The sequence below is a fragment of the Amphiura filiformis genome, chromosome 3 (assembly GCF_039555335.1).
Source record: "Amphiura filiformis chromosome 3, Afil_fr2py, whole genome shotgun sequence".
In the NCBI taxonomy this organism is placed as follows: domain Eukaryota; kingdom Metazoa; phylum Echinodermata; class Ophiuroidea; order Amphilepidida; family Amphiuridae; genus Amphiura; species Amphiura filiformis.
In genome coordinates this window covers 23,325,420-23,347,024 of record NC_092630.1, presented here as the reverse complement: position 1 = coordinate 23,347,024, position 21,605 = coordinate 23,325,420, and the positions used below count along the sequence as shown (strand labels likewise).

The 21,605-nt window shown below is 36.1% G+C and overlaps 1 protein-coding gene across 5 annotated transcripts in view; it reads right to left on the bottom strand.

Annotated features, from left to right (window-relative positions):
* Positions 1 to 21,605, bottom strand: part of LOC140148244 (6-phosphofructo-2-kinase/fructose-2,6-bisphosphatase 1-like) — an 86,064-nt gene that overhangs the window by 10,751 nt on the left and 53,708 nt on the right. For 4 of the 5 annotated variants that reach the window (XM_072170119.1, XM_072170121.1, XM_072170118.1 and 1 more), the window contains 8 exons: positions 21,183 to 21,244; positions 20,172 to 20,245; positions 19,161 to 19,379; positions 18,299 to 18,403; positions 17,082 to 17,123; positions 15,549 to 15,636; positions 14,712 to 14,774; positions 14,116 to 14,180 (listed from right to left, as the gene is read on the bottom strand). In XM_072170119.1, coding sequence (XP_072026220.1) covers positions 14,116 to 14,180; positions 14,712 to 14,774; positions 15,549 to 15,636; positions 17,082 to 17,123; positions 18,299 to 18,403; positions 19,161 to 19,379; positions 20,172 to 20,245; positions 21,183 to 21,244 — 718 coding nt within the window. Of the gene's footprint in view, positions 1 to 8,138; positions 8,574 to 14,115; positions 14,181 to 14,711; positions 14,775 to 15,548; positions 15,637 to 17,081; positions 17,124 to 18,298; positions 18,404 to 19,160; positions 19,380 to 20,171; positions 20,246 to 21,182; positions 21,245 to 21,605 lie in introns of those variants that run through there. The other variant, XM_072170120.1, reaches the window with a different exon arrangement.

Below are 21,605 nucleotides of genomic sequence, written 5' to 3'. Positions count from 1 at the left end.
GTTTGTAAATCACTTGCATATATATGTAATCTTTCCTTAGCTACTGGTGTTTTTCCTTCTGTTTGGAAAAATGCAAAAGTTGTTCCTATTTACAAAGCTGGTTGTAAATCTAATGTTGAAAATTATCGTCCAATTTCTGTGCTAAGTATTGTTTCTAAAATAATTGAGCGTGCAGTTCATGATCAAATGTATTCTTATTTGTCTGTAAATAATTTTCTAAACCCATCTCAATCTGGTTTTCGTTCACAATATTCTACTGCAACAACAGTTATTGATGTTGAAGATTTTATTCTTATGAACATGGACGAGGAAAGGTAACTGGTGCCATATTTCTTGACCTTAAGAAAGCCTTTGACACTGTCAATCACAGTCTTCTTCTTAATAAGCTCAAGAAGTTTGGCATCAGGGACAATGAACTCAACTGGTTCAAATCGTATCTCATAAGTAGAATGCAGTCAGTAAAAGTAGGCAGTTCTTTATCAGATTTAAAACCAATTAACATTGGAATTCCACAAGGGTCTATATTAGGTCCTTTATTATTTATTATTTTTGTAAATGATCTGCCTGATAGTGTTATATGTAAAACAGTAATGTATGCTGATGATACTTCATTGCTTGTTAGCTCATCAGATCCTTTATGTCTTCAAAACAGTCTAAATTTTAACATATGTAAAATTGCCAGCTGGTTTAAAAAGAACCACCTTACTTTGAATATCAGCAAAACTAAATTGATGCTTTTTGGTACCCCTCAAAATCTTAGTAAGTACCAAAATATTTCTTTAATTTATGAGGGTGAGACTATTGAGAGAGTTGACAACTTCAAATATCTTGGAATTATTTTTGATAGTCACATGACTTGGTCACATCATATAGATTTAATTGCTTCCAACATCTCTAAACGTTGTGGTGTTATTCGTCACGTGAAATATTATCTTCCAAATTATATTCTCAAAAACTTGCTGATTCTCTTGTCATGCCACATTTTGATTATTGCAGTCATGTTTGGTCCAACTGTTCACTTACTCTGTCAAGTAAGTTACAAATTCTCTTAAACAACCTTGCCAGAATTATTCTTTCTGCTGATATCAGAACTAATATTGATTCAATGATGTCTTCTCTCAAGTGGCTTAAACTAGATAAAAGGTGGAATAATCATATTCTTATTATGTTATTTAAATGCCTTACTGGCAGAGCTCCTGATTATCTTTGTTCCAAATTTTCATTTACCAAATCCACTCATGATCATGTCACAAGAGGTACTTCCTCCAATTCACTTGTTGTTCCTCAATTTAACAATAACTCTGGTAAGAGATTGTTTCAGGCGAGAGCAGCAAATCTGTGGAATAGTTCTGTTGATGTTGACACTCGCACTAATTATATTTCCTTGAGCCTAAGTGAATTTAAATCAAGAGCTCTCACAATCCACACTGTTCATTGATTTTCATATTTTCATGATTCTTGTAATTTCTTTATAATATGGTATTGCATATTTTTCTTGTAATATTTGTGTAATAAATGTATTTAAGTGAATTACACCTGTACATGTATGTCACAGGGCCTCCAAGAATAGCAGTGCTTTTACACTGAAGGAGCTACCCTGTATAAAGAAAGTTGAAATAAATAAAATAAATATCATTAACTACATTAAGTACAATTCTACTGCAGAAAGCTGCTTGCTTGGAATGGAGGTAGAAAGTTGTGCACAATACTATTGTATTTTTGTTCTTAATAACTAATGAATTACTATATGCATTAATCACTGGTGTCTTATTCTACATATTGTACATTAAACTTAACAATAAAACCCAGTCTCTTGTTTTCAGTGCATGAAGTGTCACTGGTAAAGCTTTTAAAACAAAGCAGTTTTAACTCAACTGTGGAAAAGTTATTCCATGTGTGATCCAACATAATTGAATGAGGGAATGGGGGGGGTACATTGGATATCAATATAGTAAATACACCATTAAGAATTTGATACTTAAAACCAAAGATTTGCCTAATGGTGCTTGGCTCTCTTGAGATAACTGGTATTTAAGGCCCGAACTAAAAGTGCCCTCTCATAAAATCCCCCAGCAAATAAGGGCACAGAGTGACACAGACCCTTAATTCTTATTAGGATTTTCAGAGGGAGCTCTCTATTTTGACATGAAATTTATAAGGCAAAAAGGAGCCAATGCACACCATTAGGTGACTCTTTATATTATTCCACAAATATTAATTACCAATTAATCAATTTGACCTTTGACACAAGTTCCCATTACTCAGACTTACATTTACCAACATCAGCCTCATGTTGTACTGTTGAGTCATATTATTGTTAAAATAACTAAAATTGCAACTAAATCAAATGGTGAAAACTTGTGCAACTAAACCCAGTAAATTATGTGTGGAATATATATTTCCTTGATATGTACTGTAACATTACAGCCTCAAAAATAGTACCCCTTTCTAAACTAGGTGCTAACATTCCTACACTGCTAACTGATATTATAATACTGAAGTTGAGGATGCAAATATATCTGAACCTTGGGCCAAATCTAAACTGACGCCCTTAGTTGGTTAACAATCTGTTTGACGTCGTCTGAAAAATTTATGTATGACTTGTTGTGTCAGAATTTACCCCCAGAACCTGAATGACCGATTCTGCGCAATTGTGGCCAAGTTCGCTTTTTTAATCTGCGTCTGAAATTTGGAACATGTATCCTGTCACAACAGCACACAAAGATTGGGCGATGGGAATTTTCCCTATGGTTCACTACCAAAATGCAAGAATCATTATTGGAATGCTCTGTTTATCAGTTGTCACTTACAAGCATAACACCATGACATGAGTGGCCAAGGATTCTATCTAGGCAATTTCTACAATCTTTGGCTTTCACATGCCTCATGGAAATTTCCAACAAGCTATTGTAATTCCCTGCTTGAATTTGGGCTAGCAATTTTGTTGTTGTCTGGAACGGGCCCTAAAAACAATTTCCTGTGCACTTATTTTCAAGACCACCAAAGCAAAGGTATCATGGCTGGGGAAGTTCTCAAACACCAAGCCAAAATTAACCAAATATGGCCCAAGAATATTCAGATCTATTTGCACCCCTGATAACTAACTGTCTACACATATTACTGTTTTTGCATAGAACATTCAGTAATGTATTTGTTCATTAGTATACAATGCTTCCATCCACCTCATACTGGGCGACTCCACACAAGAACAAGATCCGCATCAATGGGCTATTCCATTTAAAATCCACACTCCACCTGTGGAAGATTTTGGAAATATCTTCCACAGGTGGAGTATATATTTCAAATGGAATGAACATTAGCAGAGCATTTGAAACTCACTCTCCCTCAGTGGAAGATTCGGGACGAATTGTCTCAAAGGGTGTATGAAATTCAAATGGAGCTGCCTAATGTGGTCATTCCATTTGAAATTCATACTCCCCTGCGGAAGATATTTCCATAATCTTTCACAGGGGTAGTGTGAATTTTATATGGAATAGTCCAATGCGATCTGCCGGGACGCGCAGATATAGTAGCAAGTATAGACACTAGCATCCGCATCCAGGAAATAATCAAGTAATGAGTGCATATCTTGCAAATGCATCACAATAAGTGTGTGTATATAGTGTGCTCATGGTGCGATACTTTGTGCATGCAAGGTGCTAATTTTGCGATATCGTCTTCATGCACAATAACAGATCATATTGATCTGCTCCCTGGAGTGCGGATTGATGCAGTTTGCTGCGTAGAATCATCCCACCGACTACTAACTACAAAGAACATGATTAGATTTACATTTTTACAATGATCAGATTTTTACAAATGACAGAATGCTACATGCAAGCCACAAAATATACAGATTATTGCACATAAAAAATAAAATGTAAGTAACTTAATTATACATGTATTCTTTCGACTATATTGTGCGCTTTTAGAGTATACATATTGTAGCAATGTGATGTATTTTATATGTATTTTGTCTGTTTTTTATTATGGAAATGAATCACTATCATACAGACTTGTGAATAAATTGAAGACCTTTTTAAAATACCAACCAAACAAATACTATTTTTAACAAGTAGCAATAGGCTCTTACATCAGAGATTTTACAGTAAAACCTGAAATCCCGGGCATAAGTAGTTTGAACACTTGGTCAAAGTAAGACTGTTTGAAACCGTATTTCTGTTATACTTGACATTCAAAAATATTGTTTTCTTTGGTGTGAAGTCTGAACCCATCCCTCCTACTATACTCCTCCCCTGCTTCTAGGGGGTGCAAGATCAAAATAACTGGCAACATGGACCACTTGGGATGTGGGCATATTTATAGTACCCATATCAAAGTGTTCCAACCATTTTGTCCAGGATTGTGGTTCAAAGTGGGTGATCCGATTTATTCACATATATTGCATTTTCTATCTTAAATGAAGGCCTATCTCCAAAATAATCTTGGTTTCTACCAAGTTTTGAGCCAAATTGCTCCAGCGGTTTGAATGTGACAGGTGCATCACATAGCCCAAAGAACAATACCACCATGAACGATGTGGCTGCCATGTTTTATTCATCTCATCTGAAGAAAACATCTCTAGGTTATGAGAAAAATATAAGCTTTCATCAGATGCCAAAATCTTGATATTGCTTATGGTCGTGGGGGATGAGGCTATCAATCATGTCAGCCATCTTTAATGTTGTAAAAACACAGTTTTCTGCATCATGATAAAAATACATTTTAAATAACTTTTTAGTCTATTTAGAATTGGGGGTTATGCTGTGAAAGGCCGACAACAGGGGACGAACCTGGTTGTCGCTAAATCTGTGTTTGGTGTGATAACACACACAAATTTCCCCTACAGGTGGGAAAAACAAATGCACACACAAACACTGAATTCTCATCAGATACTAAAGGTAAAGTCTTCAGAATTATTCTCATTTCTTATCTTACAAGTAATAATGAACACATCGCTATCAATATTGTTCAAAGTCCGACAATCCTTTTCTTGGCAATTAAGTTTAGTAATATTTATGTTATACATAGTTTGCACCATTGGAAGAGCGGTATATTTTGGCGCGATATATTTTGGCTCGGTATTCTTTGGACTTAAAGGTCGAACAACTACACATGAAATATTAACAATAAACACAGGAGATTTTACCAAGTTGGCTATGGCTGGCTACTGGCACTCATTCGATAACTGCACAAACTGACCCCTACAAAATGGTGCCTCAACAAGGCCAAATTTGCAGATGTACGTTCTGGTGCCAGATTGCCATAACAAAAACTGTCATATTGGTTCATGCATGTGGTCTACCTTTATGTAAGTAAGTATACGCAAAATTAGCTTATTGTCAAGACTCCACTGTGGGATCATCAGATGATTTTAATCCGTAAGCTGTCTAATCCTGTCCGAGTTTGCTTACATGAAGGGTAATACTAGAGACCGAAATTCTCCGTTTTGTAAATGTTAAATTCCGTGTTATTATCCGTTTTCTAAAAATAACCATAAAATCTCACCCAATTTAGGGAATCCGATTTCTTAAATAAACACTATGTAAATAATGTTTTTATCTAGAAACATTGATCCAACATGGCAATGTACATGTAAACCTCACAAAATTGGTGATATAGCCAAATAAAAGTCCTGAAGCATCAAACATGACCCCTAGAGGCAAGTATTGATAAATTTGAAGTAAATTTCAGTGAAATATTTGATCGGTTAATAAGACCCGAATAAGCTTAAATTTTGCCTGTTGTTGCCAAGTCCATTTTCTGTTTTTCTACTTTACCCTTTTCTGTAAAACAGATAACTTTGGGCTCTAGGTAATACCCAGCTTATGTATGTTGACCATAACCAACCTGGCAAATTCTCCTGTGTATTATACAGATGTTCACATCACCTCGCTCCAAGTATGCAAAGGGATGAAGGATGCATTGTTTCAAACTGAAAAGACACTTCAGTTGCTATCAACATTAAATTGTTTTCTTCTCAATGCACTGAGAACAATACCAATAATTGCTCCAAAAAAAAATTGTTAACCATTACAGCAGCAAATGAAGTAAAATTTCAAAAATAAATTGTTAACCATTACAGCAGCAAATGAGGTAAAATTTCAAAAATAAATTGTTAACCATTACAGCAGCAAATGAAGTAAAATTTCAAAAATGAATCATTAACCATTATAGCAGCAAGTAAAATTTCAAAAATGAATTGTTAACCATTATAGCAGCAAATAAAGTACAATTTCAGCTTACTATTTTAATTTTTTACAAAATTATACAAAATGTGTTTTCAGATCCTTACCTACAATTATTGCTCATAATTTCCATCTTCATCAGAACACATAAAATACTATGCACATAAACTATCTTTACACCGAAACGAAAGTTATTTCTTAATGACAATAAAACTCAATTATTATATACAGTGGTCCATAGATGGAAAATTTTATTCTGCGTATTTTGATACCTCAATCGACACAATGCAACTTTTCCCTCCCCCAACTTGCACCAATTTGAATGAAAAAAGAGAGCATTTCAAATATATATAATTATTTTATATAGACTTTTCCCTCAAAACATACAGGTTATGAACAGAGCACAGTGAGCATTGTCATGCTGTAATGAGCCCATTCAAAAAGGTGGCTGGATCACCCAGAAGGGGGGTACTATCAAAATTTATCACTTTTGTCATTCAACTTGGGGAATAAAGTCGCAATGTGCCCAAATGAAGTATCAAAATATGCAGAATAAAATTCCCCTTCTGTCGACCACTTTATTTTGTCATTTGTGTACATTTGTATCAAAATGATGTACTTGTCGGCTGCTACATGTGTCTCTTTTTACATAATAGCTAAGAATAAATACCAGATTCATCTCAAGTGGAGGTTACTTCAAATCATCCTCAAGTCACATGGATTAGGAATACAGAGAACATTCCTTAACCATGCGACTTGGGGATAATTTGAAGTGACCTCCACTTGAGATGAGTCTGGTATTTATTCCTGGCTATTATGTGAAAAGAGACAAATGTAGCAGCCGACAAGTGCATCCTTTTGATATGGCTGAACACATTCAGTTTTAACCCCATGAGAACTACCTGCCGATTGGCCAAAAAGAAGTTTTCATTATCAATTGGACCAATCAACAACATTGTTAGAATAAACAAAAAAATTGGGGTGAATTCTGATTGGTGATTAAAGTGAAGATATCATGTAATTGACCAATTAGTGGCAATGTTAGATCGGCAGGTAGTGCTCAGGGGGTTAAGTATCTTTAAGAAATCACTCTTTGTTTTTTAGTGTAAAGATTCTTTTTGTGTGCAGTATTAAATATACACTACGCCCAAGACTGCAGTTTGGTATAATTTCTTCATTATACACTTTCATGTGATGTTACGCAGCTACCTTTGTTTTCAGCCATAGTACATCTTTTATACCACAAGAATTGGTCCCAGTGTTAGTTTTAAAAGAGATGTTAATGCAAAGCCAACCAAGATGCCAAGAAATGATTCTGTACACAGGATTTCTAAATCTTTATACTTAAGATTGACCTCTTCCTGAAACGAGATCCCATCTCCTGAAAATTTCTCAAACTATTTAATATCAGCTGCTTTTCAACACTGGCTCAATGACGCAGCTTCCCTGCCCCCTAACCCTATCACCTACAACCATGGAAACCTGGTTTCATTAGAGGTGGGGTAAGAGGGCTCAAGCTGTCTGTGAGGTTAAAGGTCATTCAATTCAGCCAAGTGCTTACTCTTTCGATATAGAAGTTCAAAGGTCAATCAACGCATTCAGATTATCCCTAATCCTGATTCCAGAAATATACAACACTAATTTTACAGAATTAAAAAAAAAATCCTGTTTTGTCAAATGAAACAAAGTCTAATCCTTTAGTTGGAACTATAAGCAATAAAATAAATGTCAAATGTTAATAGTTGGCCAATTTTTTGAAGTATGAAGCCAAAAACACACATTTTGCATTTTTTCCTATAACTGCATTCATAAAATTCAAAGACTTGATACAAGTCGTAAGTATTCAGAATCTAATAGGGTATATGCTAGGACATTACTCTTAATCTTACTATTTTTATGTTAATATGCAATAATTTGCTATAACATAAAACAGAAATATGTTCGCTAAAAATTACTAGGCTTGATCGTCTCATACAAAAAATGCAACAAAATGCAAATTTTCAGCCCTCCTTTCCAAACATTGGCCAAATATTACAAGTAAACTTATATTGCCAATAAGTTCCAACTAAAAAGGATTAGGTTTGAGCTATGTTCTATTTGGCAAACGGATAATATTTTTCAATCCCCAAAAGTTAGCGCTGTATCTTTCTAGAATCAGAAATAGCTACTGCTTGCTGCAGAGAGGAAGGTCACTTGACAAGACAAACGCAGTGTCTGTAGACTTCTTTGACTTGGGGGTCAAAGATCACTTGAGGGTCAAAGATCACTTGAGGAGAATAACTTGAAGTCTACTGCTTTGACTTAGGGGTCAAAGGTCAGTTAGTGTTGTGGTGGTGACCCAACATGCCATGGTTTTCTCTTATCCTTTTTGACAGTTACAACATCCTGGAAGATGGACAAACAAACAAAAAAGGAAAGTTCCATTAATTAATTGTTATTTTGTAAATCATTTTTTATCAACAAATTTGAATGAGTTTTTTTGCTCAGATTTGCAAGGAGTTCACTGATGACTGTATATAAAAATAATGAATAAACATGTTTTTATTGTCAGACTGGAATCTTTTGGTGATTTTTGTAAATTATGTATGACCACATTAATGTCATTCATTTTTGGTTCCTAATTTTAGTAATATTTTGATTTTATTCTTGCATAATTTGTTTAAATTTTGTAAAAGAGATTGCAAACATTTTATAAACCAGTTCTTTCTCAAATTTACAGTCATAACTTTTCTGGTATGAAGCAAAGCAATTTAAAAAAATTTAATTAAGAGCTGGAAAGAAATCGGTAGTTATTAGCATACAATAGAGTGGATTATTGACATATAGACGAGAAAGAAATGACATTAAAAAAAAGAATAAAAAAAAAGGAAACTAACAAGGATTGAACAGACAGCCTGTTTCCTGATACCCTCCTTCATCATGCCACACTGTTTCCAAGGCAACATGGAATGCAAATAACTTAAATTAATAATTAATAGTGACGTAAATAACCCCAAGGCCTACTTACCCGCCAGTGCTTTCCCCTGACAGTATTATCCAACAGAGCTTGAATAACCCTACAATCCTTAACCAACATATAATCTGATCAACTTGTAATAGGCAGGACTCGCAACATCTTGGATTGATAGCGTACACACAGCTGGGTGCTGCTTCCACGCGCAACTGCGTATTACTTATTGCATGACTGACATGCACTTTTGTGACTTACGCAGTAACAAACACCAAATAATTCTCGCCGATTACGAGCTGATCATCGTATAAAGTATGCTAATTCTTGACCTCTTGCTTTGAAGTTAGGTGTCGTTGACTTTACCCATGCAATTGAACTCTTATCAAGTTGAAATTCAGTGATGGTATTATGTGGCTTCACTGTGCAGTCAGTTGAGTACCTGGCTGTATATTTAGCCCATGCAACTTGTAAGCCCCAATTCCACTGAATTCACCATTTCGGTATATCCCATAAGCCTTTGGAAAATTTAATTGAGATACGTCACATCATCGATGAGCACATCATCACTGCGCAGCTTTTGATTTGTGCGCTTCAATGATGACATATCCCAATGAAATTTGCTAAGGTTTACCAAAATGGGTCTGTTGATAGTACACAATTGCCTGTAATATTATCCACACAGTGGACACCCACAACCATCTTTTGACTAAACACAGTGATAGTTAGCTGTAGCTCCCCTAAAGGTAACAGTATAAGAATTTAACTTTTTCGGTAAATCCCATAAGCCTTTGCGAGTACACCTGAGATGTCGTCATTTAACATCACGCCGATTCTGCGCCGATGCACACATCGCTTATCAAACATCGTTACTGCGCATTGCAAGTCAGCATGATGTCAAATCAAAAGACGACCTCTCAGGTGTACTTGCAAAGGCTTATAAGATTTAACGAAAAGGTCAATTGTCTGTTAATAAAGCAATATGTTAGTTCTTGATCTTACGAAAAGAGTACAGGATCTTCGTGTTGTATCCCTGTGCTCCTTTGACCTTCCTCATCCTCTCCTCCTCCATCACATCTGAGCATCCCAATTGTGTAGCGGGGAAGGCAGACTCTGCCATATTTGCACGTTGCTCATGGAGGGTAAAATGTACACATCTGGAATGATTTGTCACCTGTGTGTTTGTGTAGCAAACTTTCTACGTTATCAATTGTCTTTTGTTGGCTGCAACAGAGACACTATTTGGGACTCCCCAATAATGACAATCTATTATGGTTGGTACATCTCTCATTGCATTATGCATATGGTATCAGTCTTCTTGCATGGTCTATGCGATAGACCAAAGAATTTGGTGGTACTGAAAAGATGCCAGCCAAATTTCCCCCACGGATTGTCAGGCCATTCCATTTCCTCATACCAGATCCTCCTCTTCCTCCTTCTCCAGATCACTGATATGTACCAATCACTGCCTCACATCGATCACTCAGTGCCAGAAGTGGGCAAGTGCAATAGCTGCCGTGTAACCATTTGGCAATATACACAGTATATTGTACTCATCTACAAATGGTTGCTACACATGGAAGCTATTGCACCTATACCCACTTCTGACACTGAGCAGTGGATATACACTTTGCACTAACTTCAATATGTGTCCAACAGTTTTGTTTCTTCAAGTTGGATACAGTACACATAACAAAAACTTATTTCATTTGAAAATTACTGTATCAACAGAATACATGTACATCATAGACAAACAACTGTACTGGAAAGTTTTCAATTTACACACTACTTGGTTGGATCCAGTACCAAAATGCTTGCATAAGGCCAGCAATGTCTGTACATAATGAATATTTATTGAAGTAAACGCCACCCACGATATTACCTAAGGAACATCTAGTTACTCTTGGCAAGTGTGTGACATCAGTGCATATTCCAAATTGCGAGCGTTCGCTCAAAGCACTCACGCACATATGCACACGTTGCCACATAGATGCAGCTGAATAGCGGAATCAAAATGATGATCTCACCAACTCGCCAAGACTAAAAGTACTATAGGCACGATGTTCTTGCCAGCAAATCACAAAACCACTGTTAATAGTCAATCTAGACCCCAATAGTTAGTGTAATTGGCTCATTAACATGCCACATGGTCTATACTATATAACAAATTCAAGTACACTGTTATAGAAACTAACTAGAAACAACCCGTTTTCCCCTAAAACATCTACAGGAAACAGGTGTCACAAACAATGGTCGAACACAAATTTACAGGGCACTCACTGTATAGCAAGAAGGTTGAGAGTTTTGCAAGTTTTTGTACTTTTTGTTTTACCGAAAAATTTTGAAAGATGCAAAGATGATCATTGTAAGAAGTGTTTGACAAATTGAAATATTAAAATAATTCTAGAGTGTGCTATGGTAAGGACTCTTTACTTATGATCATCAATGTAAATTAGATGGTTGTTCTGAACAAATCAACTCAAAAATTTTGCAAGCATAAGCTTGTATAAATGGTTAATCAATTTGAACATGGAGAAAAGGAACATATATTCTGCAACAGCAAATTTGATACTATTTTTCTCACAGGGAAATCATTCCCCCCTCCAACAATCCCTCCTTCTGCTGTAGGGAAATTTCCCCTTCCTTAAACTACCAGATATATCCTGCTATACAGTATTTGAAAGGGGTCAGGGGTCATGATGTGGGGGAGATAACCAACACAAAGGGATGAGTATGGGTCACACAGTTTACAAGCACCAAAAAATAATAAAACTTATTGTATTGTTAGATACTCATTATCTACACAAAGTTATGAAGTAGGGATCAGGAAACAGGCTATATGCAGTCTACATAGGAAAACAATCACCGCAGCAAATATTGACTGCTCAGTGCCAGAAGTGGGTAAGTACAATAGCTGCCCTGTGAACATGTGGCAATTTACACACAAATATATTGTACTCATCTACATGTGGCAGCTACACATGGCAGCTTTTGCACTTCTGGCACTGAAAAGTCGATATATCCACAGATAAAACCTTGAAAAATAGAAATCTTATCGCTGTACAGGCGGTATCAATATGATCGTTAACCAACAGTTTCAAGTGATTATGCACAAGACTGCATCATAAACATGCAACACAAAATCCACTAGTTGTTGATGAATGATAGGTTAGGTCATTCCAATAAAAGAAGAAGCAGGCTTTTCAATGAACATTATTATTACTACTAATGAGCGACAATCATTATGATACAGCCTTTATCATATTAATCAGTAGCTGCTAGTGAAACATTACATTGATGTCCTTTGTGTCTACAGATGGGTTGCTATTTTGGGAAAGCGACAAGTAATAATTGGCAGTCACTCGAATACCAGCATCAGCATCAGCATCACCAGCAGTTGAATGCAAGATCCCCATCAATCGCAAGTCGCTTTATGGCCATGACCAAAGTGGTGGTAACATTTGAATAATCACTACCACCAGGTGATCTGTCTCTAAATTGACGAGACTGCTAATATGATACGATCATTCCCATGCAATGGCTTGGCTCTACCAATCTGAATTTATTTTAATACGTTAAGAGTGTTAACATGTTGTGTGTTACCATCGGTACACTTTATTTCTACATACTGATGTTGCATTTGGCCAATAAGCGCTGACGATTCTCCTCACTGGTCACAAACCAAATGCTTACAGCTTGTAACCCCAAGCATATCACAGCTAGGGTCGTTAGCCAGCTGATTTATCCGCAGCACACTTACCTGTCTTAATAGCCCGATATGAAACTGTTCCCCTGTTACATGATTAAATCAACTCATATTCCCAAAGAGATTAAACTAGGAGAGTGCAGACATTTTACATGTCACTCACAGAGAAGAAAATAGTCAGTCTCCGGAAAATTGTTCAAATGTTCCAGGGACGTTGGTTTTAAGTGCATGTCATGTATGTGTAATGTATCATGCCCATTAGAAAACCTTAATAACACTTGGGTTATTAAAATAGAAGTATTGTTCAATTTTAGACTTTCAAAGAAAAGTACCTGAGACTGAGGTAGACTATTTTGGTCCCTAAGTGTGACAATCCAGACTGGGCTATACAGAGTATAGTCTCTGTTAGTTAAATCTCTTTGGAGTAAGATAATCTTACTGTGTACAAACACACAAATGTGAGGTGATCAAGCTAATGCATCACTTTTGTCATTCTTGGCCACTTACTAAATTAACTCCATGAGAACTACCTGCCGATTGGCCAAAAAGAAGTTTTCATTATCAATTGGCCCAATCAGCAACATTGTTAGAATAATTCCATCACACAAAAAATTGGGGTGAATTATTTGCAAACCTCCATTCTGATTGGTGATTAAAGTGAAAATATCATGTAATTAACCAATCAGAGGCAATGTTAGATCGGCAGGTAGTGCTGAGGGGATTAAGACAACAATATGCCTGAAAATGTCACCAAATTACACATGTGGTTCCAGAGATATAAATATTTTGCATTGTAAAACAAAAGAAATGGAAATTAAATTTCACTCCTCCTTTGGCCATAACTGAAGTTGATTTTAGCCACAATGATACAATACGCTTGATCATCTCACATATCATCAGCCTGCTACGATAATTGCATCAGTCACTTTTTGTAATTTTGAGAACAAAGTACAATATGTAGTTTAAGCATGCATCAGTTATGCAGTCACTCTTATTATTTCATATTATTCCCTGTAATTTGTATCATTTTCATTTGTTCTAATGCAAAAATTGGTGAATAAATATGTTTAAATGCATGCTTGAACCATATTTTATACTTAGTCATCAAAATTACAAAAAATGACTTGGGCAATAAGCGTAAAAGGCTAACGATATGAAGCTTCAACTTGTCAGTTGAAAGAGAAAAGGCCGGCAGTGCATTGTAAGAACAATACACTTATGGCCTTCTTGTATTCAACAGATAAACTCATCTAGACATAGTTGTAAACACTCACCTCTGGTTTTGGTCTGTGTGTGTCTACTGCCTCTACATTGAGAGGAACTGTTTCTACTCGACAACCTATAGAAAAGGGAATTGTTAAATTATTCTTAGTCACCTATAAGAAATGTATGAACATAACCCACTTGCCCTTTCCCCATGCAGTGGAAATCAGTGCCATGAAACTGATCAAACAAACTGCACACATTAAAATATTGAATGGCACACATAGAAGGAAAGTGTCAGCGTAAAAAGTTGAACGATGTTTCAAGATAAAATACAAATGGATAAACAAGTGATAAAGGAAACCATACAATTCGAAGGCACAAAAATACTTCAAACAAAAGCAAGATCTACCTTAACTGCTTTATGTACAATTATATAATAAATATATGGGTTGAGAGCTTTTCCTTTGCAAATGCTTGTTGGACTATCCTTAGTGCCCCAGTACTTATCATTTTACAATTCTATACATTCTAAATTGTCTGATTCATTTATTTTTGTATATTTATTTTGGCTCTATGTGTAAGAATTTTGTTGTTGAATAGTACCACATATACAAATCAACAGCACTCAATAGTTTCTTTCAGCTGTGGTGTTTCTGAAACTTACCATACGCTACTGGGGTTAGTTTGATAACAGTGTGAAGTGGACATTTCAGGTATGGTAACTCATCTGGAAAAACAAAAACAAAGTTATCACTAATTATTCACCTGTTTTGAAGTAGTTACATAATCTTTGTTATCCATTATCTGTTTTCCCATCTCTCACTTCCTATAGGATGGTTTCACATCCTGCATATTCCACAGGATGGTCAAAATGCCCACACTGTGTATGAAGCAACCAAATTTAGTTGGTCACACAACAAATGCAGAGAAATTTGTATATATGTTTCCTTACTCTTACACAACAGCAACTTCTACCAAACTTAACAATATTCACCCTCTAGAACCCTCAATGCCACACATTCATGATAAGGCCGCTGTTAAATATAATCGTCAGAACCACACATCTTATACTCTACTGCCCTACCCACCAAGGAAGGAACCAGTTGGTTCCAAAGTTATCTGGGAAAATAACATGCTGAGTGCAGACGGAATTTCAAAATTGTTTTCTACTGACAAAACCGTACAAATTGTATAATTTGCTACGTCTCTTTTTACTCTACCTAGCATCTGCTTAAATGTACAACTTGCAAGAAAACTAAGGAAAATCTCTTAAGGAGTTAGGCTCAAAATCAACAACACTGGCAACAAGACCTTGTCATAGGTCACCAATAATTGCTACCAGATCATCACATCAATTAGTCTGAAGATGTGCTTAAGATAAAGTGTATTACTGCATAGACACTCCAATAAAAAAACAAGTCCAGTTGATTCGATTTTCATTAATTTTTTATTCGACCTGGATGAATGGCAACCTTTGCCAACATAAGGTAAATCTTCTCACCTGAGTTTTTGTCTAGGAAGTACGCTAGTAGACATCTCATGACACCCTGGTGGCAGATTACTAGCACATTCTTTTGTCTCTCAAGTTCCTATCAAAATAAATCAACATCAGTAGTATGTTTATGATGGGAAATGCATTGTATACTCAAGTTTGTAATAATATCATTATCAAACTAAAGAGTCCAAGGACATATTTATCACTAAATATACAAAAATGCCATGAATTATCAGGACTTATAAACAATCACTCATTTGTAAGATACTGGCTATTTCAGTTTAGTCACACACTTCAGTCCATTCTCTATTATGATCATCTTATGATACTCGGCATCTTTTTTATGCTTATTTTTGGAATCAATATCCTTTAAGGGATCCAAAATGAGCGTTTATTGCGTTTCGACAGTATTTTTTGTGGGACATGAGAGCACCTCAGACCTATCGAATTGCATTCTGAATACGAAGCATGTCTTTCTGATATCAAATTATTTTCATTTTTTAAAAATCACAATATGATACAAATTTTATGACAAATTATAAAAATTTGATATTTTTCAAATTTTGATATATAACAGTCCTCGAAGTAATTATATAAATCTAATGATATATTCTTAAAGTGTATGTAGCAGGAAGGAAACCCGACGGTCAATTGAAAATTTGGACCTTTCATATTGAAGATATGGATTTTTTTCCCAAAAAGACCTAATTTTTTTTTGGTGTTTTGGAAAAAAATCCATATCTTCAATACTAAAGGTCAAAATTTTCAATTGATCGTCGGCTTTTCATCCCACCTACATACACTTTAAGTATAAATCATCAGATTTATAAAGTTTACTTCAAGTACTGTTAAATATCAAAATATCAATTTTAATGATTTGCCATAAAATGTGTATCAAATTGCGACTTTCAAAAAATCAAAATTATTTGATATCGGAATGACATTCTACGTATTCAGAATGCAATTCGATATGTCTGATGTGCTTTAATGTCCCAAAATAAATACTGTCCAAACGTTCATACCCCAGCCCTTAAGGTTATGTTTTATATTCGAAATTAAGATTTAATGCCTTCTGAAGTCCTTTGGTGATGGCAGGCAAACACTTCCTAACAAGTTCTGATTTTTTTTTATCACTGGCCAATGCACAATTCAACTGCTCAGTGCCAGAAGTGGGGAAATGCAATAGCTGCCCTGTGAACATTTGGCAATTTACACACATTATTTTACACACCTCAGAATGTCAGCTACACATTGCACTGAGCAGTTAAATTACAAACCTAGGGGATGAACCCCACAGCATAATGATTCCTTGATACCGCACAGTCTCAGCATTTTCTATTTTGTGCGTATCACCTTTAATCAACAGTGTCTCACAGTTTATTATTTCACATTGTAATCTGTGTTCGGCTTGCTTGTAATCATCAACAAAATGACCTTTTGATCTTGTGCCTGTTTTAGGATATCATCCTTGCACCCAAGGTAACTACATAATACAAGGTTTTGAGGATAACAGTGTGGAATTCAAACTTTTCAACCTACCATGATAACTGGCTCTAGTCTTGCTACAAGGTCTTGATATGACTGTGGATAAGAAAAAACAAGAATTAAAAATTCTAAAAAATAAATGTGTCTTGTTTCTACAATAATGCCATATGTGAAACGGGCTACCTTGTTTTAAAACTTTGGGAGTTGCATCGTTCAATGTTTTTGAGTAAAGGCTCTTGATATGACCACACACAAGCCTAGCTGTAAACACGGAAGTGAGGTTCTGATTGGCTGATTCAATCGCCTGACAATCATAACAACAGCCTAATAATCTGATTGGCCAATTGCGCATCGAAACATGGGTCGGCGCAGAGTGGTGCTCTTAAAAGGACCACAAAACTCTGCTTATGTCGCTCATTAACAGGGCACTCACATCAATCTGAGCAAGGGACTGCTGTTATTCTCTGAAAACAAGTGTAAAATCATAATTTTTTGCATAGAGGCTTTTGGTATGCTCCCAGGTGTAGCTCTTACATACATACAATAGGCTTTTATAAAGCGCCATTTCAAATGATCACAGTGCTCAAAACAACATAACAAGATAACTATACAACAAAAAACATGATAGAATATAAGAAAATAGTTCACAAAAAGCAATAAAAAGCAATTATATTTCTGAAAACAGAAATGCTTTCAGCCCTTTTTTGAACACTGACAAAGAGTTTGAGGAGCGGACTGAAACAGGTAGCTTGACAAAACATCTTCTGAATCATCAGCTATACTTTGTTCCTCTCATAATAGGCAAGATTCTTGACATCATGGATTGATATAGAATAGTGCACATACAGTTGGATGCAGAATGTAGGCAAAGTACGCTTTGTGAACTGCATAGCTGCCATGCATTTTGTGAACTTACACAAGTTAGGGAGAGCGTGGCCTAATGGTTAGGGTACTTGCCTTTAGTGCTTGAGCTCCCGGGTTCAATTCCCGGCAGTGGAGATTCTGGGATATTGACTGGGGGAAAAAATGTCTGAAATTAGATGGCAACCTCTGTAGATTAAATTCATGACTTCCACTCTCCCCTTGGTTCATTTAGAATTGAATAAATGATCATGAATGTACTCTGTCCTTCGGAGGGGATGTTAAGCCATTAATCCTGTACTTGTACAGAAAATCATACAGGGTACACATATCTTGCAGCCAATTTCGAAAAGAGTAGGGTGTTACCCCCCCGAGTGTTCAGAAATGTATGGTGTTTAGTATCCACTTACCTCCCCCATTGGGTACCTATAATGATATTTATCTTGGTCTCTCAGTGCAAACTCCTCTGGATGTTGCGACTGAATGTCTTCGTATGTTAGACCATCACACACACCCTAAATATGAAAAACAAAAATCAGGTGCTGAATTTTTCTCTACAAGATGACTTGCGCAAGAGTATGAACAGAATTATTTGTCAATGAAACAAGTCCTCTTCAAAAGGTTTGAAATGAGTTTACTTAGGCCAACTATTGAATAGACAAAAACCCAAGAGGATACCACTGCTAACCCCACATGTTAGGAGTCCTGAATAAATTTATGAAGTAAATACAACACTGTACTCTGATCAGCTCGTAATTGGCGGGACTCATAACATTGTGGATTGATATAGAATAGAGTACAAACAGCTTGGCACAATACATATGCGAACTGTGCTTTGTGTATTGCTTGACTGACACGCGCTTTTGTGAATTTATGCAGGTGTAAGGGACTTCATTGATGCGCACAGTAACGAAAACCTCCTATATGTTCCTTGTAGATTACGAGTCATTTTGTAGTATAGCAGATTCAGTGAGAGTGTTCAAGGGACACAAGACCCCTGTAAAATTGGCAAATCTTGATTATCAGCCTATTTTGGGGTTCTTAACTGATCTGTCTGTAATCAGTTTTGTTGTCATCTCGTAAAAAAAATATCAATTTTACAATGCCATAACATTTGTAATCTTTGTATCTCGTCTTCAGTTTCGTGAATTTTGTTTTGCAGACGACAACAGTGATGCATGGCTTGGATACAAAAAGGATGAAATCACCCATTCGTAAACACTATTTGCCCACCCTCCACTGGACCATTGGTCAAATCACAGATTTACTTACAGCATCCAATTCATCTAATGCTTTCCACTGTTCTATAGGTGCATCTATGTGGGACGCTGTCTGTACCGTCCTTTTAAACTGACTCGTCCACACTTTGAGATCACTCAGCTTTTGTCCTTCCATGTATTTACTCAGTGCTTTGGAATAACACCAGCCTCTCTCGGACAGGTCAGAATCACCGCCTATTTTGCCTTGTAGATTTAAGTTGCTCTCTCCATGCTGTGATGAAACAGGTAGTCAAATTAGAATAATTATGAAGAGAAATGTTGTTATGGTTTTAACATGTTGTTGAATTTCATCATTTTTCAAATAGGAAAATTATAATAAAAACAGATTTTACATAGTTCATTTCTTAATTTTCCCCCTAGAAATCAAAATTCAAATCAATGAACAATAATTACAATCAATCCTCATTACTCCAAGCCAACTTTATGCTGGTTTTATACTTTCTGCCGCTTGCTGTTGAGCAGCGTGACGCTTCATCATGCCGCTTGTACTTTTCTGCAAGTGAAGCGGCACACCGCTCAGCACCGCCAAATATCGTTACCTGTTCTCATACTCAGAGTGGCACCGCTCCAGAGTTGACTTGAATTCAACTCCTGGCGATGGTGCCGCTTGGGCAAAGCGGTTAAGTGATAGATATATCGGCTTGCCGCTGTTCACCGCTAGCGTTTCTGGTGCGACTGCGCAGTGAAGCAAAATCGTCGTCAGAGCGGCAAGTGGCAGGAAAGTATGAAACCAGCATTACTTTTTTATTTAATCAATATTTTGCCACATAGCACCACTTTTATTTCAATAGTCTGTGTTAACCACATAACATATTGTTTTACTCATCTTTCTGAATTCAAAAGCTTCATTTCATACAATTAACAGTTTCCAGCACTTTCGAAACATTTCTGCAATTTCTACAACTCGGGTGAGCGCTCAAGAATGTCTGCCTAGTTTCAAAATTTTGCAACAATGCCTATCAATAATTACATAAAATATACTTCAATAATTTTCTATACTTACCCTTGTGAGATATATCGTCCTTGGTATGATATGAATATTCATAAGGTAATACACCACTCTACTCTGCAGGTGACCTGGAAAAAAAAAGTACACTCAGTTTGCATAATTGAAATTATTCACTGATATCATACCAGTATGTCTGTGTATGAATGATGACTTTGCATAATCCAGTCATTTTATACAGTATTACTATTTATTACATTTAAATTGAATGGGAAGTCATGCAAAAAAACAGTTCTATTGTGGCATTATTATATAAAACGCACTGCAATTGTTGGAAAACATTTGGGTCCAAAACTGATTTGAAAGGGTTGCAAATCAGAACACTTAAAACATTGGGATATTGAGATCCAGAAGGTTGAAACACTGAGTTGGGGTATAGGGAGGGGCGAGGTAAAGGAGGGGTGGGCATACATTTTTGATAGTTGGGAAAGTTGAACCCCAACACTGATATGCACCAAACGAATTTATATTTGCAGAAAATAAAAACACATTTCAAGCAAGACTTTGAATGTAAAATATAGATGACATATTTAGTGATAAATTTCTCACTGATAAGAATGTCTACACAGCGGAATTATCAATCAATCATGTCACTATTGTGCAGTAGCTTTAGCGGACCGAATTGGGCTGCTTACACATCACTTGTCAGTGCTCACAAAATATTGCAATGACATGGGCTACAGTTGCTACAAATTTGGTGTATTTTTGCATTGTATTTGAAGATTTTTTCCAAAAAAAAAGTTCCAAAATTGCAGCAACAATGTGTTTTATGACCACTTCTTGACCATTCAAAAAGTATTGCAAGTTCTTTCATTTGTTTATCAGCCCAATTGGGTGATTTCAAGCGGTTTGCTGCTAAAATGAACCCAAATGTTTGAAATTGGGCTCTTACAGGGTATCATTAAATTATGGACTACCTAAGAGCTCTTTCCATGATCAAATTGCCGCTGCTTGGCAGTGAAAACCTTAGCAACACGGTTCGGATTGTGTAGTGCAAATAACACCTACCTGTGACTTTGTTGACTAGAAACCTGCTGCCTACGTTGATTATCTTGATGAATGATAGGTCCCTAAAAAGGAATAAATATTAAAGTTGTGTTAATGTGGCAAGTTCAAAGTCCATCAACATGAACACACAACTGAACTACAACATTACATTTTGAGTGGCATTGAATGATTAATGTCACTCTCTGATGACATCAATGGTAGGATCAAATCAGCAAATTAATGTTTGCAAAGAGTCTCCTAAAACGATAAACAGGAATTGATATCGACTCTCCCAAATCCCACAATGGGCGGTTCCATTTGAAATCCTTACCCCCTATGGAAGACATGACCTTAATCTTCTACACAGAGAGTGAAAATTTCTAGTTACCTGAAGGATGACTTCATTTGGAATCTACACTCCCTGGTTTGGGTCATTAGGGTCAT